Source organism: Phyllostomus hastatus, unplaced genomic scaffold (assembly GCF_019186645.2).
Source record: "Phyllostomus hastatus isolate PE091 unplaced genomic scaffold, TTU_PhHast_1.1 phas_scaffold_21, whole genome shotgun sequence".
NCBI classification, from domain to species: domain Eukaryota; kingdom Metazoa; phylum Chordata; class Mammalia; order Chiroptera; family Phyllostomidae; genus Phyllostomus; species Phyllostomus hastatus.
Window position 1 is genome coordinate 26,713,961 of NW_025334017.1, and position 18,397 is coordinate 26,732,357.

An 18,397-nucleotide genomic window follows, 5' to 3' on the forward strand; every position below is an offset into this window, starting at 1 on the left:
TCTTCTAAGTAATTTTCATACGTTCACTGTCTTATGTGTGGAATATATAAAAACATATTTATTATCTGGCAGGTATTCAAACTGATATTCATGGAATTTTAACATATTAACAATATAAAATCATCTGTGTATTCGTGGAGATAGGTAATGAAAATTCTTCTTTGGCTTAAATAAAATCAGGTGTTTTTTTTAAATTAAAAAAATTTAAATTTCCTTTTATTTTTAAAATATGTTTATTGATTCAAAAAACACTTTACAGAAGTTCTTTTAGGTTATGTAACTAAATGACAAAGTAATTACAATTAAATGAACATACTAAGATAATAGTATTCCTTTGGTTGAATTTGAAGCCCAGAATCTTATTCATGAGTAAAATGATTACAGTGATTATTTGGGTAAAGTACTATCTCAACAATCTGTTGTTATGTTTCAGAGCTGTTCATATTTTAGTAAACATGTCGAATGAAGGGTCTTCTATTACATCTACGTACTATTTTCCTCAACATCGTGCTGGAAGAGTGACCTAAAGTGATCAGTGTGCCTGTACTTGTCCCTCACCCTCCACGTGTTCTGGACAGCTTCCCCTAACACAAAGACACGCCCTTCACTCCCTTGTGACAAAGGGGCAGATGGTGGCTCTCAGGAATGTTAGAGTTTTAGCTGAACACTATGAAAGCATATATACTTAAGTGTGACTGATACTGGATTTGTATAAAGACTGTGAATTATAAACTTGCTTGAAGATCCTAAAGTTCTTTTCTCTGGAAAGGTTGCATTGAGAAGCCATGAGTCATTTAAATGTCACTAAAAGAATAACACACCCACTACCGTGGCCTTTAGAAAATATCACGTCAGAAAAATGTAAACACAATAGTTTTTTTTTTCTTTTGTTGTGTTATTCAACTCAGTAAACTTTACTGATTGCATCATGGCTGTATATCCTTGAACAAATTAATCAGATAGTGAATGACAAGATGCAGATAAAGTAAAGAGATTATAGAATACCAAAATGAAGGCCAGAGTGATTATTGAAATTGTTATGAATAATCACTATGATTTTTTTGTGTTCAAACATTTTATTCTTATTGACATCTAGGTTTAAAACTGGAAAAGTTCAGTTCGCTAATATTTATTTAATTTTACAAATTCATAGCTTTCAAAATCCAAGTTGGTAGTTACTGCAGGCAAAAGACATTGGGAAAACATCACACTTTTTAACAGTACTGCCAGCATCTTCAGAAATTTTCCTGAACTTTAGGGGAAAAGGATACCTTCTCAAAGAAAAGTTACAGAGTTCGACAAGCACGGGAAACTTAATTCAAGACTATCGCGCCTAATAGAGGAGACCACTGAAGTCAACTCTGCTGAGACAAAAGGCAGGAGGGGTTTTCAGCAGCTGGGGTGAGCTTGTAGAACAGTGCTGAGGGGAGTTAGGGGGGTTGGTGGGCGTGAGTGGGCCACCTGTGTTTGCTAATTGTCCCTTAGGGATGTTAGCAGCCACCCTCCCACAGAGCCTTGGCAACAGGGCCTTATGGCTCCCAGGTCCTTGAGCAAGACATTCCTGGCTTGTAAAACTGGCAAGAGAATGGACGAAGATTTATATCTCAAAGGGGCAAAGAAGGAACTTACAATTGCCAGTTTTCTAAAGTAAGTACTCAAAGGAAAGGCAGGTCGGGGATCAGGGTCAGGAGGAAGCCTTTGTAAAGTTTAGTTAGACTGAAGGGAATGACAGGCTGTCGTAGGGACTCTTAAGTTATTAAGGTATAACAAAGACTGGTACATTGACAATATTTGACCATTTTGACCTACAAAAACAATGGTTTGAGCCGAGATCCTGGCTTCAAACTTCTGTGCATGTTGTATCTACATTCCATAGAAGCGAACAAATCTGGCATTATGCTGTTTAATTGTACTCTTCTTAACTCTAAAATGAGCATGTTGAGGGTTTGTTATGTATTTACATAAATATAATGTATATGTGTGTGAAATTGTCTTTATGCATGTGTTTACAAAACAAAGATTAAAAATTAAAATTGGAGGGAAAGGGGGGAGGTTAGTATAAAAAAGCAAACCTCAAAGGCCTTGAAGAGTTCTTAAAGAAATGGTACACGTTTGCTTCAGAGTTTACCCGTAAGTTAATACAAGGAAAGAAGCATAAATTGCAATAATGCCCCCACACCCCCAGGGTTAAGGCAAATCAGAAATTTAGGATAATAGTTTTGCTGGTGTTGAAACCTGACACACTTTTCCTTTGAGTGCTCATAAAAACAGCATTTTTGTGTTGGCAAATATTCCACTAAATAGCTGCCTTCACATTCCCGGCTTTTGCTTGTTTATTATTTTCTTCAGTGATGTTCCCCAATGCAAACTCTTGGCAAAACCCCAAAGTATAATTCAGTAAAAGTAATTTTGTTAGGTATTAAAATAATGACATCCAGCTATACCGTCTCTAAAAATAGGATTAAGAATATCTAGAAGAATTGCATCAGACAATATTACATACTTTTTTTCCTTTTTTTGCTAACTGAATCCTTGATAAGAATAGGGTAATACAGATTTTGAGAGTGTGAAATTACCGGTTTGGGGAGCAGAATTTTGAGTTCCACATGTAAATCCAGATGCCTTAAGTTAACCAAGGTCAAGATGGATTTGAAAGCCCCTTTTGGAATATAAGGACACAATTTAAAATATGGACCTTATAGCTGCTTACTCCATTATCATTCAGGGTCTACTGAAATGAGAATCCACTGGAACTAAGGATTTTTCTCTGTTCCCTGATAGCTACTCATGTGCGTGGTACATATAGAATGATTTTTAGAGCATAGTTTATGTCTTTTTTTTTCTTATGGTATTTATGTTAGTGAATCCTTTATATGCAAAGACTATTATTTTATTAATCTTTGTGTCCTTAGTACATAGTTAGAGCCTGGTAAATAGTAGGGCACAAAACATAATTTGTTGACCTATGAATGATTTAGGAAAACTGAAGACGTTTAATATTTAAATTTATACACAAATATGTAAAATTACCAACAGAGTCATTCTACCTCCCCTTTACCCCATGTTTTCCACTTTGCAGTAGGTACAGAATCATAAAGTATTGGGGGTAAAGGTGAATTTAAGTGAATTCCAGTAGAGGGGGTAAATACCAACTCTCCAACATGATGGCAGACAAGGCTAGTTTTCTCCCAACACCCACTTTCACCCCCTTCCTTTCTGTTAAGCACCTTTGTTTGTAGTTGACCCTCTGGCTGCCCAGAATAATGGCTGCATTTCCCAGTCTCCCTTAGAATAAGAATGGCTAAGTGACTCTGGCCAATGACATGCAAGTGGAAGAGTCGTGTGTACATTCTGGGAAGCATCCTGCTTTCTCTCTTCTTTCTGCTGAGTGGAACACAGGAGACACTTGCTGGAGCTCAGCGGCCACTGGGACATGAAGGGGAACCACAAGAGATACCAAGAAAGGAGCCTCCATATCCGCCACAGACTGAAGGCTCAAATTTTATTTATATGAGAGAGAAATAGACTGTTTTTTTGTAATTCGTTTTGATTTTAGATTTTTTTTTCTTTTGAAACTTGCAGCCAAATTGAAAGGTAGTAGTTTGGGGCATATTTTCTTTAGCGATCCTTCCCAAACCCCTAAGGCTGGGCTGGAAGCCTCTCTTCTGTGCTTCCGTGTACTCTGTGTAAACCTTTATTTGAACATTTTACCACATTGTTTTACAGTTGTCCTTTTTACATAAAGCACTCTCTGAGGGCAGGGACAGTGTCTCAGTCATGTGTCATTCGTTCATCTTTACCCATGAGCTATACCTAGGATAGTATACATGTGCATAGTATATGCTCAACAAATGCTCAACTGAGCAGGACAGGATTAATGCACCAAACTAATTAAAGTGCCTAACATACTAGCAGGGAACTAATCACACCCTCAGAAAATTTTGGTTCAGGATCATAGGACCTGTACACAGTAGGTACTCAAAAAAAATGTGGGCAATGTTTGTTGTATTTATAAATACACATGGCTTACCTCCCTCATGTTACTCAGTATAAATTTTTACTCAGTTACAGTGAATGAGTTTCTGTTAAACTTTGGGCATGATGACAGTTTGTGCCAAGAACTCCTTTTTTAGTGTCTGCTGTGGGTAATCAAGATGGGGTGCCTCTAAAACGTATGCTTTCCTTGAATGAACAAGGAATTGTCGACTTGAGGGAATAAACATTTTAATGACCTTTCAATTGATTTTCAAGGTAAAACCATAAGCTCATCATGAGCTTGGTTTCATTTTATCTTCGGCTTGTGACTTATCTTGTACTTTAAGGAAAAAATAATATTCTTTTTGATGTGTCTTATGACACGAGAAACTATTGACTGGATGATATAAATCTGTGAAAAGTCACATGGACCAGGCACTAAAGGTATTCCTCTCTTCCTCTTCTTTACAGGTCTTCTCGAACTGTGACTGACTAAGTGGTTTGCGCATCCTTCCAGCAGCCAAGCTAAAGTCCCCAGTTGTCTTGTCTACTTGACCTACTCTTCCATTCTGGACTCAAGAGAAGCCTGCTCCACGAGTCTGCTCCCTCCATTGCTGCAATGTCTGTATCTAATTTATCATGGTAAGTGGCTCGCTTTCTAACCTTAAATGCAAACACTTGTATATCATGACACAATAGTTTATAAGTTGTACTGGGCGAACTTAAAAAATCCAGTTAATGGAGATTGTCGTCCCTTGTTCGGCTGAGGAAAGCAACTTAGCATTAAAAGGTTGACACTTTCAGCACTCTGGTATCTGGGGACTCTGGAATGGTTCAAGCCTCCCACTGCTTTCCAGTGACATCCAAAGCCTTTCTTTTCAGCACACCCTGTGGGAAAGAGGAGTAGGAATAAAATAGCCTTGCAATGTTCCTGTCTACTCAGGGCTAGCAAGCTGGACCGTGGCTCTGGGGGTGGGATAGGCACTGTCTCAACAGCACTTTTCCTCAGAATTCCTATTTCTGAACTGGATAGAGCTCAAACATTGAAGAGGAAATTTCCTTATAGATTTATATCTTGAAAGAACTGGCATTCTGAGTAATCATTTACTTACAGTTTATATGTTAAAGCTGTTTATAATTTTAAAAAGTATAAAGACAATTTTCTAGCAAAAATAACTTATTATGGCAATGAAGAGTAATGCTAGCAGGGATGAATTTGAAACATTTTGTTGAACTTTGGGTTTTTTTAATATATAAAGATCTGAATATGTGAAATGTAAATTCACCCTATTGAATATGTGAACCAGAACAAGAAGGAGCGGGAGTGGGAGAGAGAGATGAAAACATAGATATGATTGTCATATCTCACCGTAGGGTGTGGTTGGCTTGGTTCACAGGCTGTCCCTGGAGCCTGTCCTTGGTGCATGTATACCTCACGTAATAGCGTCCCTGATGTGATATCATGGTTTGATTGAGGGTCATCCCTAACACAGCGAGCTCCACGAAGAGAGAAATTGTATGTTGTGACTCCAGCCCATTTGCCCATCACAGCATCTGCAATTTAGTAGATGTTCTTTAAATTTGTGCATTGTAAATCTGTAACAAAAAATGCAAGGCAGGTAATTCAATGGTAAATTAGTGTTTTTATTCTAAAATAAAATTTAAAATGGTAGGAATATCTTACAGAATGCACATACATGAAGTTTGTTATAATTCTTGTCAAAGGCTCAAACTTTAAAGAAAAATTCTTAGATATTTTCACTCAACAGTACCCTGAATTCTGGCTAAACTAATGTTCCACGTTAGATTTCTATATGGGGAGCTTTTTATTTGTTTTATCAATGCCACACTGTCATGCAACTGGAGCCGAACACAGGTCCAGCTGCCTGTCACAACGAAAACCAATACTTAAGAGGCAGGTGGTGATGGAAAGGAAAGTGGTTTGTTTTCAGGTGCTGGCCACCTGGAGGATGGGGGACTCATGTCACAAAGCCCATCTCCACCTCTCAGTAGAGGCAGAGGTTTTTGTAAGGAAGGAGAGGGGAACTCAACAAAAAGATCAAAAGAACGGCGTTAAAAAGTTCTCTCCGTGCAGACAAATACAGCCCATTCCAATGAGGCAAGTGCTGGTCCGGTGTGCATCATCCTGGTTAGTCATCCTGCCTCCACGTCATCCGGGCTCCACAGCTGAAGGTCAGCAAATCTCTCAGAGCTGGATGCCTGAAGGTCAGAGTCTGTATCTTTTGAAGTTAATTCCTAGGATTCTTATGCAAGCATGCTGTTCATCTACAAGCTACATATTCGCCAGAGTCAGCACTTGCAGAAACAATGTCAAAAGGATGGTGGGGTGGGTTACGATTTCCCACTGTCACAGTTGTCCACTGTTACACAGCTGTGAGAGAGCTGGCATCTTTATCTCCCCTCTTAGCACTTGTGTTCCCCACATGCCAGCAAAGACCCTAGGAAGGAGACCTAAGATATGCAAAACAAATGGCTGATTTATTTCACTTATACACAGTTGAAAAACCATTAACCTTTTTTTCACATTAACTTTTGTAATTTTTCTATATTTCCTGACATCTGAAGTCTATATTTAGGAAAACATCATACTATACACTTGTGAATAGAAGTGAATGGTAACTCATCAATTCTCTGTGGGGATTGTTCACAGAGCTACATTAATTTAGTGAAATTATTACAGCTCAGAGTCTGGCTCTCTGTTCTGAAATCCAGAAACTCAGCTATGAAAATACTGACATGGGAAAAGAAGCTGGGTTGACAGATTATGAATTTAAAGTAAGATACGCTACTTAAACATGCTCAGGACACTTGACTTGGCCTGACCAGTGTCGTCTGTTAACTGTTGGGAATCCAAGAAGTTTGGCTGACGTTGCATCATCACAGCAAGGAAAGTTATCTGCTTTCCATGTCCAGAGGCGTTGGGACAGAATGCACCTGGTGAGATACATCTGTCAGTAAGGATGCAGGTGCCTAACATCCCTGCCTGCTTCTTAGGGCAGCTTCTTCGCAGCCTGGAGTTAGAGGAACACTGTCCATGTTTTTCTCTTATTCTCTTGAGTTTCACTTCCGCCAGACTCTTCTTGGCTTGGCGTCCTCATTCACATTAGCCCTGCGTTTATAGTCCAAACCTACTTCAGTCTGTGGCCAGTTCGGTCTGCCCACCGTGACGTGGTGCATATCTGACCATATGTACATGTTGATTTTAAAATTCAATGCTGAGCTCTTAGGAAGGGACTGGTGCCTGACTGTGATTTCCAGATCAACCTAGGAATTTAGAAAGCATAGGCTAAGATACATTTATATCGACAGTTACCAGGGAACACACCAGCTTTTAAATATCCAGCAGAAGAAAGTTATCTTTGTACAGAGTAAAATAAAAAAGTTCTTGTCCTGATAGTTAAGTGTATGACCTGCAGAAGAAATATAAAGTAATTTGGCCCTTTGATGGAAGTCTCAAAAAGAAAACCAATCTCTGAGACTTCCAAGTTTCTAGGAACTGCGGTGTCAGTCAGGTACGGAGGGTGGTGGGAATGGCTTACAAGAGTCGGTGCCAAACCACAGATGTTTCACGAATCTTCCTGTTGAGTAAATACTCGCCAGAGGGAGACGGTGACTGAGCTGATGCTGGTCGAGATGGAGACAAAGGGATGTAGGGAATCAGTTGCAGACACCCATGAACAGGCGACAGGTCGAGGCTGTGGTGTGAGGGACAGAAAAGTTGCTGGCAGCAGAGATAATTTACCGGAGACACGAAGAGGCACAGAGACTTGGAAAAGGGCCCTGTGCCCACAGCGCCGAGAGGGAAACGGCGTGATGCCAGGGGCGCTTGAAAGGACTTTAAGTGCTTCCTTCCCCAACAGTCATCCTCAGTCTCTCCTTGTAAAAGTACTTTTAAGATATGTATCTTATATATATCTTAAAAAACACGTTCATACCTTATATATAGCATATATAACATTGAAAACATATATTTACAACATGCAAGCTAAGCTAATATTATCAAGTGAACACGTACTTGGCATTTACTACATACCAGGCACCTTTTTAGACACAAGCTGATATTTACCCACATCCTCCTCACAACAACCTCATCAGGAATGAGGTGTGATTATTTGCATTATTTGCATTATCTCACAAATGGGAAAGTGAAGCACTGCAAGCTGAGGGAGTTGCCCAATGTGACACAGCCACAAAATAGCTGAGCTAGGAAAGGAACGCAGGCAGCCAGGTGGTGCTCCTAACCACTGACCTCCCTGTGCAAAACAAGAAGAGTGCTCGTCAATACCATATCCTTGCTGTGAGGCCAGTGCCCCAGTATTCCGTTTCCAGCTAGAAGGTTTCCCTTAACGGCCTCCCATGTGGAAGCCCTGGGGCTTCTCCCAGAAGGAAGTGAGTGTATGCACCTAGGAGCTCGGTCTGGCATTGGGACAGTATTGAGGGTGGGTGTGGGGGCAGGGGAGGAGCCCGCAAAGTTTTTAGGGCAGTTAAGGAGGTTGTTACTATCAGAAACTTAGTTGAAATTTGAAATTTATGCAAAGTGAGCTACACACACTACAAAATAGAAATCTTTGTTCCACCGTTATTTTACCAACTAGAAAGTGTCAGTCAGGCTTCATCATGAGAGGAAAGCACAACAGAAGGATATCAGGGCTTTGCTACAATTCCACGGAATGGTCCTCAGTCGCCCATCCCACAGAGACCCTCAGCCGAATCACGTACTTTCTGTTCTCCCAGACCCTTCTGCACCCTCAGCTCCTGTTAGTTCAGTGTTGTTCTATTCATGTTAACCAGTATTTAGAGTGGCTCAACCAATTTTGCCAAGTGCATCTTTTTGACCCCCAGTTGGTTTCCACTGTGATGCCTGCAAACACTTCAGCTTTTGTCCCACAGTATCTTAAAGACTGCATGGCAGCTGACAGAGGTGGAGGTAACTCATCTAGAGCCAGGTATGGGAGAAAGAAGACTCTGGATGAGATCAAGAAGCCAAAGAACAAGCAGTAATCTACTGAGCATCTCTCCTGTGCCCTGCCCTGTGCTGAGAGCCTGGTGCAGTGTTCGTGAAAAGTAACAGCTGCTCGCGTAGGAGCTGGTGTTTTAGCCAGAAAACTAAGTAATCAAATAACTGACTTAATGTGACAAAGAATCTCAAAAGGTAGGTTTGGGGTGTTTTAAGGGACAAAAAAGGTATTTGTTTTTCCAGCTTTGGAATAAAATGGCTTATTTTCCTGAAATGCAAATACATATCTTGTATTTGGTTATAAAAATAAATATGCTAATTATAAAGGGTCAAACATTACAGAAAATTATAAAGGAGAAATAAAATATAACCTAAATTGTACGATTCAAAGATGACCCTGTTGTAAATGCTAATGCTTCTTTCTACATATGTTCACGCAGTTTTGCAAAAATGGACTCAAACCATGTCTGATACTTTGACATCTTCTGGGTCCACTGAACAGTTTCTATGGCCGTCGCTGTATTTGATGGCTGTTGACTGACATCATCACATGTAAATGCTGGGTGACATTGTATAGCAGTAGCGTTATTCACTTCAGCCGTCCGGGTCACGAGGTGCTGTGCCATGCAGGGCCCCTGGTGAGGAGGCCCTGCTTGTTGTGGCTCCCTGGGTTGCAGACATCCGGGCTGTGCAGAAAACTTGTATTTCTGAGTAGGTGTCTCGTCACCTCATCTCTCTTTTTATTTCAGAAAGGACCCATCGTGTATGCCAGCCCTTTCACCAGATTTTGCCCCTCATAAATATTGAAAACATGCTGATAATTGTCAGAGAAATGTGTACTTAGAGTTGACTGATAAAATTTTATCATATATCCACAAACTATTCCATCAAGCATGCCCATAGATTGTGAATAAAACAAAGTATGAATTGTGTTGTAAATTATGGTTGTATAGACTAAATTTAGAAGTGGTAAATGGCCTTTACTGAGCATGCTTATAGTGTAAAATGCTGTTATGAATGTTGGCAAGCTTAATAATGCTCTACCATGAGATGAAAACTAATTTGAATTATATTCTTCATCCAAAAGTAAAAGTGTGTTAGAATCCTCGAGTTGAGAGAGATGCAAATTTAGAAGTATAGATACTTTGCTTTGTTAGATTATTCATATTATTCATAATATTTTTATATAAGTTCTTCTTTAGTGAATAAATGAAGAAGTGAATCATTCCTTATCATTCTTTGGCACCTGGATTTAGTTGAAAAAATAAAAAAAACTAGAGGGACAGAAGCAGCCTATTTATTCTAAGGAGGAAGTAAAATAAGGATTTCTGTTCAAAAGTTACCTTAGCCACTATTCTGCAAATGACTTGCCCTATTTACACTGTTAAAAGGCAGACTGTCAGGGACAGTATTTGCAATGGCAGGGGAAGTAGAGTCCTGAATTATCTCTATTTTTGGAGGGATCAGAACCCATAGAGAGGAAAAATGTGAATAAAGTAGACATTGCAAGGGGAAGTTTTACCCTGAGTTTCACAGTGAAAGGTGCATGTCAGAATTGTCAACAGCCTTTTATTAGAGAAGAGGAAAAAAAGGAAAAGTCTAGATGTAAATATAAATCACATGTTTCTAACTGAAATAAAAATAAGACTTTCCAAATGGTAGGAAAGCTGACTTGTCAAGGTTCTGTATTTCTCAGTATGCATGATAAGTCCATGTTGAATGAATGATTAATATATTTTAGGTGCTGGGAAGGGTGGGGTTGAGAGCCTAAAACAGTGTGGCTGTTCAGCTAGAAAGTCATGGATCCAGAGCACAGATGATGAGTAACTTGATTTAGAGAACAAACAAGGGGCAAATAAGCTAGGAGAGGCAGACAGAAGAATAATACAGCCGAAATGAAAGCTCAAGAGAAATAAAAATCTGTCCCTAAAATTATATAACACTTTAAGTTACAGTGTGGTGATTTGGATGCAAGTCAAGTTACTGAATTCTGAAAAGTTCCAATATGTGTTTCTATTCATAGTATGCCTTTTACAATAGAAATCACGTCATTATTAACATCATTAATGCTATTTTGATTTGGGCTGGACACTTTAAGTAACCGCATTATGTTTTTAGAATCCCTGGACCATTTTTGGCTTTGAGCTATATGCCTTTATAAATAGCTTTTTAAAAATAAAACCTTTGTAAGAAACATCTCAGATATTTATTTTTCTCCATATCTCTACCTCAAATTGTTTCTCCTTAAATAATGAAATAATGATTAAAATGAATATTTTACTTTTGTTCTTAAGTACTTGTGCCAACTAGACATGAATCACATTTTGAAGAAAACTGTTTGGTGAGTTTTGATCTGCTTAGAAGAGTTTGCTTTCTTGTGAAGTTAATGAATCTGAGGTCACAAGTTCTGTTCCCAGAGGGAACAATTAGTTTCACTCTCTTTCATAGCAGAAGCCTACACCCATGACCTTGACCAGCCCTTCATCCCAGCTTCACCATTGGTCAGAAGCCTTTAGAAACAGTTGATTGAAACAGTTGATTGATGATCGCCAACTCACAGCTAGTATTGGGAAAAATATAAACAAGTGACTTGAGGGATTCCCATGTATCAGCTTCCTTTTGAAAAGCATCCAGGACTATAAATGTTTTGAAATATGTCTTTTCATCATTCTCAGAGAAATCATAACTTACTCTCTTGTGAAAGAGCTACAGTGAATTATCACAGCAATATTTCTTTAGACTGTAGAAGCTTTAACATAAAATTGGGCTGTCCATCCCAAACTTCAGGCAACAGTAACTATGCACCGGCCCTTTTTGGACTTGAGCAATTAAGATAAATACCAGTGAATGGTCTATGGAATCATTTCAGTTTTTCAAATAGTTATGTAGGCTAAGGTTTGTTATTTTCAGCATGATCAAAATTGTGAAATCATAAACATTTTTTGCCACTGGTGTCTAAAATTTCAATGGTGTACTGTTTTGGTATATATCCCCAGTTGTATTTTTGTGTTTGTTCATTGGACTTTGTTTTTTTTTTTTAACTTGTTTTTAAGATTGTGAAAAGAGTTCACCTTGATTTTATTTATTTATTTACTTATTTAAAGGATTTGAGGAAGATTTCTTAAATCTTATTTATTTATTTTTAGAGAGGGAAGGGAGGGAGAAAGAGAGAGAGAGAAACATCAGTGTGTGGTTGCTGGGGGCCGTGGCCTGCAACCCAGGCATGTACCCTGACTGGGAATGGAATCTGCAATGCTTTGGTTCTCAGCCCGCACTCAATCCACTGAGCTATGCCAGCCAGGACGAGTTCACCTTGATTTTAAAGTTATTTTGTTTGAGAAAACAAAAAGCACTTTTTAACCCATCTGGATACTCGCTAAGCGAGTTAGGTGCATTCATTTATATCTGATTGTATGTCCCTTTTTAAAGAATTGGTTTGTTATTGTGAGTCTTATAGGAATTTAACCATAATTCTTGCACAAAGAGATGAATTAGTATAGTTTAATTGTATGTAGACTGGCACTACATTTTAATGTAAATTAGAAGATATTTTCTTAGGTTTATATTCACCCATCTCTTCATTCAACAAAATGTTTGAGTGTGTACAATGTGCAATTTTTGAGGTTGTGGATAGAATGATGAATGAAACAGAAGTTTCTGTTTTTTAAATACTATTAGACAGTGATATGAAGAATAATGGAGCAGAGTGAAAAGAGTGATAGGGTGAGGACTTGGCCAGGACAAGCCTGTTGGACAAGGTGATATTTAATCAGAGAGGAAAATGAGCCTTACCACTCGTAGGAAACGTTGCAGGCAGAAAAATGGGAAGGACCGAGGCCCTGAGGCTGAAAGGTACCTGTGCGTCTGAAGACCCAGGAAGGAAGCCAGTTGGGTGGAGAGAGCCAGCAGAGGGGAGGGTCCCTGGAACTGAGCTTGGAGAGGTAGCAGCGGGCCGTGCAGGTCCTGAGAAAGACTGGATTATATTTTAAATGTGATTGAAAACTTTCTCCTCACTTATTAGGTTACAGATGAATGTTTACATTAAATATAAATTTAGTATAAATTTAGTTATGCTAAGTGAAATAATCCAGTCACAAAAAGACAAACACTGCATGACTCCAGTTATGAGAGGTATCCAAAGTAGGCAAACCCGGGGAAACGGAAAGTGTTGGATGGGGAAATGGAGTCTCACTTTGGCAAGGTTAGAAAGTTCTAGGGAACTGTTGCAGAACGATGTGCATACAGTTAACACTGCTGTTGTACTCTTAAAAATAGTTAAGATGGACAGTATTGTTATGGGGTTTTTTACTATAATTTTAAAAAATCTTTGGAGTTAACAAAATTGAAAAAAATGGGCAAAAGATCTGAATGGCCACATCATCAAAGGGGAAAATGAATAAATAAGTATAAATATAGCAAAATTCAGTGAGAGTCTTGATCTAATTTCTCTATGATGTTCAAATTTTATGAAAACAATTTATATTATATTATTAATATAAATACTCAGCAGATATGATTGATAAGATGTAATAATGAAAGAAAAAAGAGGTTAAAACCTTTTTCACAAATATAGCTTGTGTCTCATTATCATTCATTTAAAAAGATTCCACAAATCTGATACATATGAATAATTAAGTACATAATATAAAAGAGATTTCATCCATAAAAGCACTCTATCTTTTACAGTCCTTAATGATTGATTTTATAAATTATGGAAATTAAGAATAGGTTATCAATTGTTTAGCTTAAGTTTTACATTTATTTTTAAATCTTTTTCTCCTACCCCATAAATTTTAAGATTATTTTCAACATATAAACACAAAGGTGCATTCAGCAAAGAAATGTCTAGTCTATACTGGTTATTTAATGTATGTGTGGTTTTAGTGAGGAACCAAATGCAATAAACCATCTACCCAAATACTAATGTGTATTTTGGAGAGAATATTGGCATAAAATTACTAGATGTTCTTTCTTAGAAAAAAAATTCACTTCCATTTGAAGATTATGACCATTCTACACTTTTGATGGTCAAATATGGTTTCTTTTAGGGTACTGGTCATAGATGGAAGTTAGGTTATTTTTCTTTTTTATATTTCTACCTGACAAAATAGAAGTCAGAAACTCAATGTTGGTCCCATTCCTCCTCACATGTGTTGTGTGTGTGTGTGCTTTAATTTAATTAGACCATGAAATCAAAAAGGCTGGAACTTCAGGCATGCTGGGAATTATTTTAAACTACTTTATTCCAAAGTGTTAATTGTTGATAGTATATGATCCAGATCATAGAAAAAAATCACTTGTGGATATCTGCCACCTTCATTTGCCATTATGGACTTGTAGATTCAGTGTATTGAGAAAGCTTGGAAATTACTTTACTGTCTGGAATGGGACCAAATGGTTTTACAAGCATATAACATTCAACCTATTGGATTCTTTCTCACTGGACTTATGCAAGCCAGGGCCTATATAAGGAGGCCTGGCTAGTCCATCTGTCTTCCTGAATGCATGTTTACCATTGATCCAGGAAGTATCGCTCCAGGATTACATTTACTTCTTCCCAGCTATTCATTTTAAGTCATATTTAACACTTATGTATTTTTCTTCTCTTTTTAATGATTATATTTTATTTATCAGATAGTGTTAATATTCCCTACTGGTATTTCAGCAAACTTATTTTTTATTATGGACAAAATCAGTTCATTGCTCAATGCTATGTAACTGGGTAACACTACTCCCAAGTAATAAGAAATAAATATCTCTGTATCATGATAACAAGGCTTCGAGCCTTTGAATGTGTTTTGATTCTGGAGAATTTGGAAAGCTGAATGCTCTGACGTTCACATTTACAGTGATCACATAATCATATTTGGGGGGTTGAAACTATTAATTATAGATTCCCGCTGAACTCAAGTGGACATTTTTTCTTTGACCTACGTCTGATTAGCTAAAACGGTGCATGATTTTAGCATTTTGGTGCTAAGCATTGAGAACAGCCAGTAAACAGCAGCAGAGACAGAATGATCTCCAACATTAGATGACTTTCTAAGGAACCAAGTGCCCCGGCCTCCCTCTTTCAGTTGGCGACGCGTGGTGGATTGGTGAGGTTCTGAGACGTCCACCATCTTTTCTGGCTGCTAAATTTCATGTAGAGGATAATGCTGTTCCAGATGGTTTTCCTCGGCTTTTAGCTCACGAGCTTCACGGGCTCCTGCTGTAACTGAAAATTGGTTTTACTCCAACATTTGACACACACATTAGGTTAGGTTAACTACTCTTGAGTTTTAGATTTCTGATACAAAGTGCTTTCAGGAATATGACAGAAAAAAATTGAAATTCAAACTAATTGATGTCGCTGGGTGCCATTTTCATTTAGACATTTTCCCTGAGGTTTTTAGAGTACCACAAAATTGCCTTCAGAATCTGCATAGAATGAGGCTCATTGAAATTTTGATGATGTTTTTCAATTCAAAATATTCATTTCAGTGTTTTTTTTTATGGAAAACTAGCTAGATATTTGGGATGACTATAAAGATGATGATAAGAAAAGACTTAAAAAGCATCTATTAATTCAGTTGCCTGGTGAAAACATTCATTATATTTATTACTGCTGGGTTCTCATGAACTGAATAAGAGAGTAATTTTCTTGAAGTGAGAATTTGCTTGGTATCCCTCCAGATTTGTTCCCAGTTCAGATTTTAAGCATTTGGAGAATAAAACAGATATATAAAAATACTACATTTGGCAAGTTATAAGTGTGATAGATTGAAGTTACAAATGTCAGCTTTAGCTGTTATGAGGACCTGCAGGATGACATGTAAGAAACTGCATTTCCCAGGTGGGATGGATTTGGACAGCCGACTGCTAGGACAGGGGTGAGGTCATCCTGCACATCGTGGGCACCTGGTACTCAGCAGGTACACTGTGCACTCGCGAATGGCTGAATGTTCACCAGAGTACAGTCTGATCCCCTGCCAGGTGTTGTAATGGAGAGTATTATCAAAGGTGGGAAGGTGATGGTTTAAAAAAAGCTTTGAGCATTGGAATAGGAGGTGATGGATTCGGCTGCTGTAAGGTTATTCTATGTCTAATGCATGCAGACATTTGTCACTAGGCACATGAGTCCAGTGGATATATTTCCAGCTCTTCATTTGAGCTGTGGCTCACTTGAGCTAAGACGAGAACTTTCCTGATATTTAAGAAAACAAAATCACTCTGCTCCCATTCTGTGCTCTGGATTTTTAACCTCTACACTTTGGAGAAATTTCCTCAGATCTGCATTCTGTCATCTTCTGCCCTTTCTAACGGTCTGTTAGCCCTTTCTCCTCCTCATAAATTATTGGCCGACATTGACAGATCATTTCCCTAAAATCGTAGGACATTTTCTGGGAAAAAGCTGTGAAGTCATATGATCATAAAGTAGGGGTTCACAGACAAGGGCCAGTCAGTGATACAGCATCTTGTTCCAAAATGAGAAAAATAAATATAATATTTGTCCAATTTTGCTAATCTTTTTAGTCTGAAATGATGCCCAGCATAATTATTTAGTATTAAAATGGCCTTCTTTTTATGAAATGAAGGTGATAGTATGTGATATTATGTCTGTCCCTAATTGATAAAAGCAGAAATAGATATCCCAAAAGTAGGCTTCCAGTTCTAATTTTCAAATTTATGGTTCTGTAAATCCAAGAGTCTGGGAACTACTGATCTAGTTCAGCTAATTACCCAAACCATGAATCTCATCAACAAAAACCCTAACAAATGGTAATGTATCCTTTCCTCAAAACTTTTCCCTCATGGGCAACCCATTATAATTTTGGGCTCTTCTAATTATTACAAGTTTTTACCTACACTGGATCTGAGTCTACCGCTCTATTCACTACTTTATAATTTTACCCAGCACCCTGTGTGTTCCGTATAATGTAACATTATCCCTAATGTCTTATAGAGAACACTGATACTGTAGTCAAATTATTTGGGGAAACAATCATTCAAACAGTAAATTATTTAATTTCAGTACTTTAAAAATTCTTTAATTGGTCAGTTCATTCAACAAATGTTTTGGGGCACATAACAAAACGCAGGCAGTGTTCTACATGCTAATCTTTACTAGTGATATTGTATATATGAGGAAGATAGGATAACCTGGGTTTCCCAAATTTAGACTGTGGAATTGTTTTTCTGCCTTGTAGTTGATGCTAATTTGGGACTGCACTAAAATTATTAGAGAAAAGCTATCTTCCTCCCTTCCTCTCCCTTTCATTAAAGTTTCTCAAACTAAACATGTTGATTCCTTTAACCTGTACTCACTTACATGATATCCAGTCCCTTCTGCTCAACCCTGAACATGTGTTACTTTGTCTTTGTTTCTGTTGAAACAGAAGGGAACCCTGGTAATAACTGTGCACAGAATATCAGGTATCGGTGACCTAGTGCTGCATGGGGCTGTTATCTTGTTATTTTTTTCTGGTTGTATGTATAATATGTACATATTACACAATACATACAATAAGATTTCATTTGTGTTTCATTTTGCCCTGTTTTGTTTCTGCCAGTTTCATTATGTGCTTGTCTCATGTGAGCTGGAACTCCATGATAAGCTTATATCTGTATCAAATATCATCTTGTGAGAGTTAGCCTATCAACCTGTCGCAATTAAGATCTTTTCTTGAAATCGGTTCATTGGACTTTCAAGGCAAGCTGCCTAAGCTACTGTGTTTGAGACAGGTTATTGTAGGAATAACTCTGAAATAATGAAGAGAGCCATATAAGCCACACAGTAAAGCACATCGTACTGCAGAAATGGCACAAGAAAGGGTCAGGGGGACTCCGGGACAGCTGTACCACTGGGACTCACAGAGCTGAGAATGTGGTTCAGGGATTGAAGGCCAATTAAGATACAGTGGTGCCCTCGTGACTGTCATCTGGTTGCCCTCAGGAGCAAAACTTTATTGATCTCCTTTCTACTTTTTTGGCATTAATCTGATTCATGGGTGCCTGACTTTCTTCGAGACCTTTGATTCTGCACCTGCTACCCTGTTTAAGTTGCCATATATTTCAAGCTGAAGAATTGGGCCATTCAGCACCCCACTGTCTTATGCAATAGCTTTGTCTCAGTCATGAACTTCTGCTTCTATAGAAGTTCTTGTCTATCTTTGGTTTGTATAACACCTTTGATTTTTGTGTATAAACTGTGTTTGATCCAATCAGGATAAAGTAATTGTAAGTAAGACCGCGAGAAAACTAAACAGGTTAGCATGAAACAATCAATGGTTTTTAAAAGTGTGGTTGGTCCCTGAGTGAGCAGAATCAACATCACCAGGGAAGTTAGAGGCTCTGCCTCAGCCCAGCAGGACCAGAAATTCTGAGGGTGGGATGCAGCAATCTGTATTTTATTGAGCTCCTCTAGTGATTTGATGTATGCATAAGTTCGAGAACAGATGGTAT

The 18,397-nt window shown here is 38.2% G+C and overlaps 1 protein-coding gene across 4 annotated transcripts in view; it reads left to right on the forward strand.

Moving 5' to 3' along the window:
• Window positions 1-18,397, forward strand: part of OXR1 (oxidation resistance 1) — a 374,848-nt gene that overhangs the window by 70,318 nt on the left and 286,133 nt on the right. For all 4 annotated transcript variants that reach the window (XM_045861020.1, XM_045861019.1, XM_045861022.1 and 1 more), the window contains one exon: window positions 4,447-4,617. In XM_045861020.1, coding sequence (XP_045716976.1) covers window positions 4,595-4,617 — 23 coding nt within the window. In that variant the 5' untranslated portion in view covers window positions 4,447-4,594. The remainder of the gene's footprint in view (window positions 1-4,446; window positions 4,618-18,397) is intronic.